At 36.6% G+C, this 12,919-nt stretch overlaps 1 protein-coding gene across 5 annotated transcripts in view; it reads left to right on the top strand.

The window, feature by feature from the left end:
* phf2 (PHD finger protein 2) overlaps positions 1-12,919 on the top strand; it is a 48,949-nt gene that overhangs the window by 30,360 nt on the left and 5,670 nt on the right. For all 5 annotated transcript variants that reach the window (XR_003440265.2, XR_003440264.2, XR_003440263.2 and 2 more), the window contains exons 10-18: positions 1,261-1,352; positions 2,725-2,814; positions 2,969-3,316; positions 3,404-3,520; positions 4,322-4,437; positions 4,723-4,901; positions 5,101-5,174; positions 8,527-8,693; positions 12,383-12,678. Coding sequence is in view for 2 of the 5 variants with exons in the window: in XM_027143856.2 (XP_026999657.1) it covers positions 1,261-1,352; positions 2,725-2,814; positions 2,969-3,316; positions 3,404-3,520; positions 4,322-4,437; positions 4,723-4,901; positions 5,101-5,174; positions 8,527-8,693; positions 12,383-12,678 (1,479 nt within the window). In the remaining 3 variants the exon portion in view is untranslated. The remainder of the gene's footprint in view (positions 1-1,260; positions 1,353-2,724; positions 2,815-2,968; positions 3,317-3,403; positions 3,521-4,321; positions 4,438-4,722; positions 4,902-5,100; positions 5,175-8,526; positions 8,694-12,382; positions 12,679-12,919) is intronic.

The raw sequence follows: 12,919 nt of genomic DNA, 5'->3' as shown, positions 1-12,919 counted from the left end.
GACACTTTGACAAAAACACTTGCTCCCTGGGCTATCTAACGTTCAGATACTCAAGAAGGGGAGTCAGTTTTCAGGGTCATCTTTTTGAGCTCCATATGTGGTTCAGGTGTGTGTGTATAAGTGACTCAATTCCCCAACAGGCCTCCTGACTCCTTGCCAGACACAGTGCTCCCCTCCATCCACTCTTTTCAGCCTTCACTTTATGTGCATGTTGTTAATTTTAATGCAGTAAGCAGCATGTTTCCTGTAATGGCCATGTAGCCAGTCCAATGTAATCAATGTCGAAGCGTGTGTTCAGAAAAAGGCACGCAACTGTTTCAGGCCACAGCAGATTGGAGCAATCAGTTTGATGTATGAATGGTCATTGTTATTGGACAGTAATGACTGCCATTGCCAGTGGACTCTATTTTTATTTCTCATATAATATCCCTCTGCCTTGTAGTTGAATGTCATGTTTTTGACTGAGGGATCAGTTTCTTGGTAATTGGAAGTAGTTCAGAATTACTTAGCAGTGTCAAGAGTTATCCCTATTTATTTTCTAATGCGAATGTCATTTATAGTTCTTTAGGCAGTGAGGATACAGTAAAAACACAGATTTCATACTTTCCTTTTAATTGCAGTAATTAAGTTTATTGTGTTATAAATTTAGATTATTGGCCTTCAATTTCCATAAGCATATTTAATATATTGCTATAACCGTTTTCATTTTTGAAATCATTTTTATTTTTCTCTGCTGCAATTGGTCAGCTTTGCTCAGTACTCTAACAAAATCCACCCAAAACCATAGTCAATACCTTTATAAAACCAGCTGATGCTGTTATTATTTGCAGTAGCCAGTAGCTGACAGGGTATACAGATATAATTATTTTAAATGCCAAATGTTTTATCTTTCTCAGAGCGATAAATTTATTTTGTTGATGATGAAAGAACAGTTTGGATGATTGTCAATTCTTCAAATAGCAACCCAAAAGTGAATAGGTATAAATTAGGTTCATACACTTGGAACTATATTATTCAGTGGCTACTTATTGGAAATTATTTTATTACCATATTTTAAACAATGTGGTCTGCTTTGATGGTGTTTTATGTACATAATGTGATGCATGTGTAGTATCAAAAAAAGTAGTAAAAGTATTGCTGTATTATATGACAGAAATGTCATGGCATTTTTGCTTGACCTGCTAAACTAGTTCCAGTAATGCATGGCAGTGTAGAAAACAGATTTTTTTTTAAACAATCCCCTTTTTATTTATCTTGCAGGTTTACATAAGTCAAATAAACAACCAGCAGCTTACCTTATACATGGTGCCAAAATTATCAATGGAGCCTTTAGATCATGGACTAAAAAACAGGTAGGTAATGAGGTTTTGGTTTTAATATTAACTGTTGTTCTGATTGGTCTCAACGAGACATTTGTTAGAATTGGTTAATTAGGTTGGCTTTGTAGAAGTCAACATTCTGATTTCCGTTATAGGCTTATTATTATGTTGGCTTTGTAGAAGCCAACATTCTGATTTCCGGTATAAGCTTTATTATTATTATTATTATTATTATTATTATTATTATTATTATTATTAATGGTGCTTGCAAAGCCTTAATGGTGCTTGCTAAAGCAACATTCTTATTCTCTTGCATACATATTAATGGTGCTTGCAAAGCATCATTATTGTTGTTCTGCATACTTATTATTATTATTATTATTAATGTGCTTGCTAAAGCACATTCTTATTCTCGTGCATACTTCTTCTTCTTCTTCTCCTTCCGGACACTTTTTCGGCGCATAACTTGTCCTACAGCTTTTGTCCTAGACCCATAAATGAGGTGTCAAATCGACCGGCTCATTGAGGAGAGGTGTGCTATGATTTTTATAAGCGATCCGACCAACGATGTTCGCACAGCGGACGAAAAAGCAGCCAAAAAAGTCCCATAGAAATGAATGGGAAATTCCTAAAATTCATGCTAAATCAAAAACATTTAGCACAACATGGACATGTCATATATCAAAACACTTAGCAAGATGAGGGGAACTGATGTCACGTGTAGCCCCGCCCCCAAAATTAGCGGAATCAAAAATTTAGCACAACATGGACATGTGACATATCAAAACACTCAGCATGATGAGGGGAACTTGCCACATGCAAGCACATTCACATTTTCTTCAGGAAATGTACCGTTCTAGTTATTATTATTCTTCCGGACACTTTTTCGGTGCGTAACTTGTCCTGCAGCTTTTGTCCTAGACCCATGAATGAGTCAAATTGACCGGCTCATTGAGGACAGGTGTACTATGACTCTTATAAGCGATCGGAATTCTGGAATTCCCAGTACGGAAGCTCAAAGGGTTTTTTTCCCCATAGACTTGAATGGGGAATTCTTAAAATTATTTTGTTCTCTCTGTAGGTGTAAAGCACACTCTCAATACATGTAACTATCAACTCCACACTATCAAGCCAATGATTCCACAAGTATTGGCCCCCATTCAATAGACTTTTGTCCAAAAGTATTGCCGCCCCGCCCCCAAGATACTGTTCTATGCAGTATAATAAGTAGAAATCCATAATGACTGCAGTTTTGACATGAAATGTCAAAACACTAAGTAGTCACTTTTGTCCAAAAGTGTTTTTGAGTTCAAGCCTTTGTGAATACTTGCACCGGCAAAGCCAACATCAAAGTTTGTTGCGACGAACTTTACAAATCTAGTTAATGTTTTTTTTCTCATTAAAGGCCCTTCTTGAGCATGAAGATGAGCTTCCTGAAAATATGAAACCCACACAGCTTATCAAAGACCTTGCCAAAGAGATTCGGATTGCTGAAGTGAGTTAAATGGGAAGTAACTCTAAGAACTACAGTGAATGTTGTATATATATTTTGTTTGTATGCTTATCAGCTTAACAGCTTTTTTTAAGAATCAACAAGCTTATGGTTACAGCCAACTAAACAGCCTGGTAACATGTCTTTTGTCAACCAGAATGCAACTAAAGCCATAAAGAGTGAGTTGAGTAACTCCAAGCCTCCAGCGGAAGAACCCCCATCAGCCCTTTCAGAACCAGAAGAACTGATGTCTCCATCCCATATGTCCACTCCACCTCGAGACAAACCAGCCAGGAAAAAAGCCACCAAACCTCCAAAACCACCTAAACCACCTAAGATGCCCAAAGCCCCCAAACCCCCCAAAGTTCCTAAAGTGAAAGAGGGTGGAAAGAAGAAAGTGAAAAAAGTGAAAGAAAGTGGCCTGCCTGAGAAAAAGCCATCCAGCCTGGCAGCTCTCGAGTCCCATGCAAAGGACATCCTCAGCAAGATGGATCAGCCTAAAAAAGTAAATATGACCCACAAAACAAGCTAGACTTTTGATACAATTAAAAGTCTTAACTTTTTTAATCATTTTACAATCTTAATTTTGCAGGCTCAAAAGAGTGTGATGAGCTTCATGGAAAAAGAGACAAATAAACAGAACAATGGGGAGAAGGTTGAGATGCGAGAACCCAACAAGAACAAAACAGAAGCAAAATGGAAATACAAGGTAGGACTACCTACAATTAAAAGAACTGAATCTAGTGTTTCCTACAAATCATACCTTATGATGAAGCTTTAATGTAAAATTAGCCCAGAGCCATCTTTAAATATTAATGCAAATTTTATTAAACCCCTGCCAAGTGGTGAAAGGAAGGGGGGACTGGTCCAAAAGTGATTTACACATCTCAGATTAAAGCAATCAACAGAAATAATTCCATGGCTCAGTCATCCTTTCTGTTTGGAAGTCATCAAAGGCAGCAGCCCTTCACCCCAGATCAGAATTTTTACCTAATGCATTTACACTATGTCATATCCCTGACATCCTCACTAAGTATTTACATATGCCTCCCGTTTCTGCTGCAAAAAGTAAGCATGTTGTGTGATTATTGTTAGATGACATGGGAGGGCTTTTGAAGAAAAAGCTTAATTCTGGTGAACGGAAGACATTAGAAAGCTTTGGTTTCATGGAAAAGTCAATGCCAAAACGGCCCTGGGATGTTTGTAGTCGCTCCAAGTCTTTTCTTCCAAACGCTCCTTTGCAGCTCCCCAAGCACTTACAGATGGAGGGAATCTTGGCTATATATTTGCCAAGGTCATCAGACCCCATGTGTTCTGTCTTTCATTCTTGATAACTTTCAACACTGAAACAACTGGACTATACAGGCTGATTTAGATCTTGACCATGTTACATATCTTACAGTTAAGAGTTTTCATTATCTGTCTGTCTGATTTTTATATTTAGTTCTTTATCTTCCTAACCTTGTCAGAATGATGCCTGACTCTCATGTGATCTGTTTCTCTCTTGCAGAATAGCAAACCAGATTCATTGCTAAAAATGGAGGAAGAGCACAAATTTGAAAAAACACCTCTAGGACATAGAGACAATAGATTTAGCTTTACAATGTCTCATAAGAAATTGCTGGGGTATGTATATTACTGTGTACACTCAGTAACAGTGTAATGGGCTTAATGTGTCTGTAGTATTCTCAGTGTTATTAGTTTGTCCCTGTGATTCATATGTAAGTGCTGCATTTACATAAGGTGGGCTAAGATGGAATTACTTCATTCTATATCTGAAGAATTTTAATATAGGATACTATGCATGTTTTGCACTTTCGTATGGTTTGGCCTCATATTTATTATGATGTTACAATTGTCAGATCTATTGTGGATACTCTGATGGCTCTAATAATGTGATATTTCCCACAGGGCAAAGACACTAAAGCCACAGACCAACTCGAGTTTGTTTGGCTCCTTACAGAACGTGAAAGAAGACAAAGCTAAACCAGTACGAGACGAGTATGAGTACGTCTCAGATGAAGGGGAACTCAAAATTGATGAGTTCCCCATCAGGAGGAAAAAAGCTCCAGTTAAAAGGGACTTTTCCTGTGAGTAGTGCCAGTGCAGCAAGTTATACAAAATAAAAAGCAGAAATTTACTCCACATGGAACAATTTATTGTTAGTACTTGAGGTGATCATTTTTCAGGAATTGAATTATAAAGCCTTTGGGACATGGTTATATCACTTTTTTTTCACAGTTTTCTATTCTCTCTATTTTTAATGGTTACCTTTTGACTTTTTTTTAGTTTTATCTAATATCCGGACATCAGATCCCATCAAGACATCAAAAAAGCCAAAATTGCAATCTTCAGATATTAAGGTAAGCATATACCTTATGCTTTATAGTTCTTCTTAGAGCACTTGAAGGATCTTGAATTGACAATTAAAGGATCAAATACCGCAACCCTTTTCTCTAAACAGACAGTGACATGAACTTGAAAACGCTGATTAATTTCAAATTCGACAAAATTGGGACTTAATCACCATCCATTATTTCATGAAGTAACTAATAGATTCCTTCTGGGTGTGTTTAAAGTATACTCTCCACAATAGAGATCATATGTGTTGGCAGCCAGATCCCAGTGCTGGGCGGGTGTTGAGGCATTGCAGTAATTCCCCTTAATGTTCCAACTTAAACCAACACACAGAGGAATTCAAAGAGAGAAAGCCACAAGGCTGAGGAAAATGTCACCACATGACTGATGAAGGAAATAGCTGTGGTGTGAATCGACAACATACACAATCAACAACACACAATGACAGACATTGAGAGGGTCTAGGGGGTCAGCAAAGGAACTTTGAGTACATGGATTTTTTACAGCATGAATCTCTACCTTACTCTACTTGATCTTACATGTGATTACATTTAATTACTTATGTAGTTACACATTTTTAAAGGTTTGTCTGTTCTAGATCATAACAAAGCTTAAACGGTGAATACATAAGGGGATCCCAAACATTTTGGACAAAAAACTCTAGATGGACATTGGAAGGATTGGATGGAATCTTTGAGACCCCAAGAATAAATTACATATTTAAAATTTAGGAAGTACTGTAATGTAAGGATGTTTTATTATATCAGTAACATGTGTAATGACTAGAAAGATACATTGGGAGTAAAACACTATGGGCACATTTTACAGGGAAATAATTCATGCCACCATTATATTTCATTATTAAAACATCCTAAAACTCTAATGCTCATTATGAAGAAATTTAACCAGGATTTTTTAAATAATAATTTACAATATTAGATGCAGGCAAATTGCATGTTTTGCCTAATTTCTTCAGAATTATGTCATTAGTTTAATGTTACCCTTTTCATATGAAATTGTACCAAAGGTCAAATACAGTATTTTTTTTCTTTTTGAAAATTTAGAAAATCTGTTGCATTTAGTTTTGTGCAGAATTGTTGTTTTTTTTTTTAGACATTTTCATAATAAATAGTTAATGGTGTAGAAATTAGGCAAAAAAGTCAAATAAAAAAAGTCAGAATAAGAAGCTGGTGAATGAGAAGACAGAAGCCTCGTCAACCGATTGGAATGGAATGAAGACACTTGATCAATTATTCCACACAAAATCAGGTGACCATTAGTGATTTAAGGTGACAGCTAAAATGCAAAAAATTATTCAGAAGCAAAAGAGAGTGTGATTCATTTTTTACTTGAACTTGCAAAGATTTTATTTGATACTTATATTAAGTTCATACCCCTGCATTAGAAAATTAAACAGAAGCAACAGAGCAGTGTTACAGTTTGATCATTAATAACGCTACATTTTTATGATTAAAGCAATTCTATTAATATAATAAAAATATTTCTGTGAAATAATCACATACTGCAATATAAAATAAAAACACACACACACACACACACACACACACACACACACACACACACACACAAGTAATGCTAAAAGTATTGCCGATGTTATGTGGAATACTTTATAAAGTATTTTATGTCAAAATGAAATGAATGAGGTCCTCAAAAAAAAAATCTAAAAATAAGTTTCCCGATTTTATCAGCTCATATAAATAATCACATATTTGACCATTTGTATGCAACAGTACCATAGTTATTACTAGACTTAAGATTCTCTTTACTCATAACAAACATAATAAAAAAAAGTAAGGTGATTTCTTTTTATACCTGTGGATAAAATGCCATGGCTTGTGTTACCTCTGATAAGGGAAACGATGCATTGACCTTTAGAAACAATTTACTAATAGAACAATGCAAATTCATCTTGTACTCAGTAATGATCCAACTAATAATACAGTAGTTTTAAATGTCTGTATATTCCAAGACATTTCTAGAACTGCTTGCCTTTTAAAAGAAATTATTCTGTAACTTTCCACTGATTTCCAACAGATAACAGAAAGTCCTGAGCTAAAGTATTTTGGCATGGAAACATTCACAATGTATTACCATTTACAAATTAGCTAGATTTTTAGTAATTAAAGGATCAGACTTTAAATCTAGCCACAGAGGTTGCAAGTCAGTGATTTCTGTGTCAGTCTCAAGCCTGGATAAATAGAGAAGGTTGCATCAGGAAGGGCATCTGGTGTAAAAGAGGAGAAGAGGCAGGTGCAAGCGAGCAGGAGTGGGCGGAGAAAAGTGTCAGTGTTGTGTGGCAAAAGAGTGTCAGCAAGAATCAAAGGAACAGTGTACAAGACAGTAGTGACACCAGCTATGCTCTTTGGGTTAGAGCATACTGTAGCAGTGAGAAAAAGACATGATGCAGATGGAGGTAGCAGAGATGAGGATGTTGATGTTCTCTTTAGGAGTGACAAGGATGGAGCTGTCCCTCTGATGTGCTCATTCTTAATCCTGTCAAGTCGTCAGTTGATGTGACAATAAAGGTGACTTGACTTGACTTGACAGGATTAGGAATGAGCACATCAGAGGGACAGCTCCATCCTTGTCACTCCTAAAGAGAACATCAACATCCTCATCTCTGCTACCTCCATCTGCATCATGTCTTTTTCTCACTGCTACAGAGGGACAGCTCAGGTTGGCTGTTTTGGGGACAAGGTCAGAGAGATTAAATTAAGATGGTTTTGACATGTACAGAGGAGGGAGATAGTTATATTGGTAGAAGGATGTTGGAGATGGAGCTGCCAGGTAAGAGGATATACGTGTTAAAGAGGACATAAAGGTTATTGGTGCGAGTATAGGATGCAGAGGATAGAGTTAGTTGAAAACAGATGATTCGCTATGGCGACCCCTAACGGGATATTGATTGTATGTTTTTTGTAAGACAATGCCTGACAGATCTAAAATCTCTTGTCATGGCCCAGAAAAGGTCAAATGTTCATTCGAAGTGAACCCATAGGTTTCTTGCAATTGACTGTCATCAACTGCTGGACCAAGGTCTGGCTGCTGACCTAGCAAAGTATTTCAGAAGACCGAAAGTACTTGGAAATAAAACTGGAGCAGGGCTGATAGACATCTGAAATGTGACAAAGTATAAAAATGTGAGCCAGCTTGACTTCTGAACTAGCTACAGGTCTATAGAAATGGGAAAGCCGAGGAAGGTTTTTGATTTTTCATTTAAATTACTCTGATTAGAAAACTGACAACATAGCATGTTTAAAAAAGTCAACAGTGAAAACTGAAGGTATAAAACACAAAGTCAAAGTCAATAATTTTATATATCCTGTTTTTACTCAGAATGCAGATTCTTCAGATGAGGAGTCACTTCACATAGTCACAGAGGCCAAGCCAGAGGCCAAAAGTCGTAATTCCAAGGCTTGCAAAAAGAAAGGGGGCAGCGCAGCAGGGATTCTAGACCTCCTGCAAGCCAGCAAGCAAGTGGGTGGCATTGACTACAACAACAGGTACACCATCCTTAAACTTTTGTAATATGCAAAAAACAATTAAAACAGCTTTGTTAAATTGTTTGATTATTGGTCATGTTTGATTTCAAACAGCTAATGCAATTTAATTACATTATATTTGTATAAACACTTTCAACATTTGGCATGATCAGAAACTTGAAATCTGACCAGATCAGAAATCTGTTAGAAATTGATCCTTTCTCAGCAAACAAAGGACAATGGCAAGGAAAAGAGATGAGAAAGAATCCTTTGTGAGAATCCAGGCCCAAAATGGTTCTCTGAACACAGAAGCAGTTTGTAGGCACAGTATCCAAGCAAGAAGCTGAAAATCTAGATAAAGCAAGGGTGAGACTTTGGTATAAACTGTTTTTGTGAAGTATAAATCTTTGTCCATGTGGGACCACCCATAGCAGTAGAAAGTGACAAATTAGAAATAGAGCATTAATTAATTAAATAATGATATACATTATTTCTGTATTTATCAAAGTGCCAAATTTCAAAAAATCTCAAATATTTGTTTTTACAAAACAAAAAAAGGGTTTTTCAGATTGGGCAGTGCAAGAGTAAATTGTGCTCAGTCTGCCGCTTGTAACTTTGCTCCACATCACTCACCTAAGTCATTGACAGCCTACTGAGGATAGACAGGCACATGAGTTGGCTGCCATTAACACAGGTGTGGACAATCACTCGTTACCTGCTTATTCTCTCCAACAGCAATTTCTTTCCACAAGCAAGGCTGCATTAGAGTACTGCCTTTTTGTCTTTTACAAGAAAGCTTTATATAGTAACCAGAAGGAATTAGGGTGAACAGGAGTCAAATAGATTAGTAGTATTCATTTTTAAATGTTAATTAATAATTCATTTTATCAATCCATTATTTCATTTATTGGTTTTTAATTCTTTGATGCGTAGCTTTTATTTTTTGATAAAGATTTTTATTTATTATTCATTAAAAATCATTTTTTAAAGAAAAAAAAACATTTTAAAATACATACGGCTGAATGTAAATCTAATTAAAACCAAATTTAATCATCCTTCAATATACTGCAATGCTAATGCTCAAATGCTCAAAGCTCATCCACATTCACATCAATCAGTCTAACCACCTCTTAAAAGCACAAACCGGACTGGACAATTATTTACTTGTATGTTCAAACACACAGACAAGTCTTTAGTGAAATGGTTACACATACAATACTACTCAGTCAGCACAGAACGTACCATGCTGCTGTTTTTTTTGATGGTGCTATACTACATATAAACCTGTTAGAATTTTAATTGTATTAAATTTTAAAATATGTCAGCTTTCCTGATATTTATTCTTATGTGTGTTAATTCAGAACATGGCATGCTTGCTTTCAGACCACCCAATATTTAAGTTATCAAATGTATAGTAAAAGACAATTTTCAAATTAAAATAAATAATTGTCCGTAGTGTGTGTGTGAGTGAATGAGAGTGTGTGTGCCCTGCGATGAGTTGGCACTCCGTTCAGGGTGTATCCTGCCTTGATGCCCGATGACGCCTGAGATAGGCACAGGCTCCCCGTGACCCGAGGTAGTTCGGATAAGCGGTAGAAAATGAATGAATGAATGAATGAACATTAATATGAACACAATTTGTCTGCATATTACTTGGTTGCAATAACTGCATCATCCTGGTGACTCTCTGACTCCACCAGCCTGTTGCATTGTTCCTTTTGATGCTTTTCCAGGCTGGTACTACACCATCTTTCAGTTTTTGGGGGTTTCTCCCGTCAGGACGTTAAATGCATGCTTAGTTAGCTTAAAGTCTGGTGACTTGTCTAATCTAAAACCTTCTTTTTCCGTTTACTCTTTACATTGTTTTTTTTTGTTTTTTTTTGTCAGAACATGCGGTTGCTTTTCAATTGCTGTTTCATAAGAATGCAGAGATAATGCCATGTCACATATATGTTTATATGAATGAACCACCTTTGCAAGAGACTCATGAAACTGTTGGTCTGACATGACTGTTGATGGGGAGAAACAAGAATCTGACCATAGCTATAGCTCAGCTATAGAGACTACAAGCATATAGCACCCCTTGCTGCAATGCGCAGAATGCAGCTGGCATTGTATTATATATTTTGCCATGACATAAATACAGCAAATCTACTTTTCATTGAATGCATGTACTCAAATTAATTTAGAGCCAGGCGTTTATTCTTCACTATGTCTTGTCTACAAATATGTGAAGTAATAGTTTACACTGTGGTATTTATATGAATACTTACCACTTTGTCAGCAGTTTACATATGTAGTCACTGCTTGTTTGATATTCTTCTACTATTAAATTGTCAAAATGTAATAAATGCTTTGGGCCATTCTTCTTCATTTTACTGCTTGTTGTTCTGAACCATTTTGATGGTCTATTTCAGCTGGGCTGAAATCTGCAAATTGGCAGAAAGCTAAGCAAAAGAGAATGAAAACATTACTGAAATATGTTAATTTCTCAAATTATTTTTTCTTGAATTGTATGACTGCAGATTGTGTGGAGGAAATGACTGTACTCAATTTCAACCACATTAAACAACCACTTTTGTCTCGTTGTTCCAGCTCACTGCTTAATGACTTAATAGGTGGTAATCTGAACAGGAGAAATTTGTATTTTTCTTCTGGTTTCCACAGGCTAGAGGCAGATGGAAGCACATTTTTTATATCGTGCACCATGATAAAACACCTGGATTCAATAACTTAAATGAACAACAACTGGCTTAGTGGGGATTAAATTAAAGACATCAAAATATTATGCCAAGTGTTTTTCTTTAGGTTACTCATTTATGAAACCAGAGTCTGTTATTTTAGTGTAATTTATTAAAATAGATGTCTTCCCACTTAATTGAAAATCTGAAGATGAAAATCTATAGAATGTGGAGCTTTTCCGATTTTAGTAGTCAAATAGCTGTTCTGCCTTTTATTGATAAAGATTTAGTTTAAAAAACTAATGAACTAATGCATAAAGCTAATTAACAGTGAAGTTTCTGGGGCTCCCTACATTTTAGTGCAACTATAATGAGATAAATAGATACCTTACCTGACATATGAAATGTAAGAATTTGCCATTGCTCTTAGATTATGCAGTGACTTCAATCCAAACTATCGTATGTTTTTACTTTTATGCTGCTCAAAGCAGGCACACCCTCAGCTTTATTTTTTCACTTTTAGCTGGCTATTTCTGGACATGTCTGTCAAGTCTTTTACCTATCCCATCACTCCTAGCCCTTTTCCCAGTCTCCAGTCTTTTCCATGTCGAAAAAGCTTTCTTTTTCCCAAACAGTTTTTCATGACAAAACACAACTGAACTCAGATGTCCCAGCAGCAGCACCACATGCACTGCCTGTAGTGTAAAAGAGTTTCTCAGCGAGTTTAGCTGAACTATCATTGTCCCAAGCCACACCATCAATCATCTTCGTATTTGCATTTTCTGTAACCTCTGATTGATTTTTCACCCTCTTTAAAAGTTAAAGCGTTTTCATTCTTTTGTTGGAAGTAATGGTAATGTGTATACTCTTTGGTTCCTCACTGGATTTACAGCCATCTGCATAACTTTTGGTGCTTTTTATGTTAATCTTTCTCCCTTTTCCTGCGCTCTAAACCCTAGAATTCTCTATGTTAGCATTGTCACATTAAAAGTAACACAATTGTGTTTTTTTGTGTGTGTGCACTTACAGTCAGCCACCTGCATCCCCCAGTACACAGGAAGCTATCCAGGGCATGCTGTCTATGGCTAACCTGCAGTCTTCAGACACCTGTCTGCAGCCAGCCTGGAACAACAGCCAGGCCAAAAGCAACTCTCACAGCGGGATGGCTGGTAAAAAGCCTGCAGCAGCCAGCAACAACAAGCGTCCCTCAGCCAAACGGCCTCCCAAAAAGCCACGTAAAAGCAGCAGCGTGGACAGTGGCGACATGTTTGATGACGATGATGACCAGGACCACCTGGATGCCTGCTTCAAGGACTCAGACTATGGTAAGATTTGACATACTGCAACATAGGCTTTGGTTAGGAGTAATATTGATAACTTTGTTTTAAGTATGAATTATGGTGCAGCAGGGAACATATCTCTCACATCTCCATGTTCCCAGATCTGATCCCAAGTTGGGGTTATTGTCTCTGTTCAGTTTTTCTGCATATATTAGTAAATAAAATCTAGTATATTCTTAAACACAACACATGGGTGAGTGACTAAAGACCTAAACATTAACACTAT

Source organism: Tachysurus fulvidraco, chromosome 2 (genome assembly GCF_022655615.1).
Source record: "Tachysurus fulvidraco isolate hzauxx_2018 chromosome 2, HZAU_PFXX_2.0, whole genome shotgun sequence".
Classification (NCBI taxonomy): Eukaryota; Metazoa; Chordata; class Actinopteri; order Siluriformes; family Bagridae; genus Tachysurus; species Tachysurus fulvidraco.
This window is presented reverse-complemented; position numbering and strand designations above follow the sequence as displayed.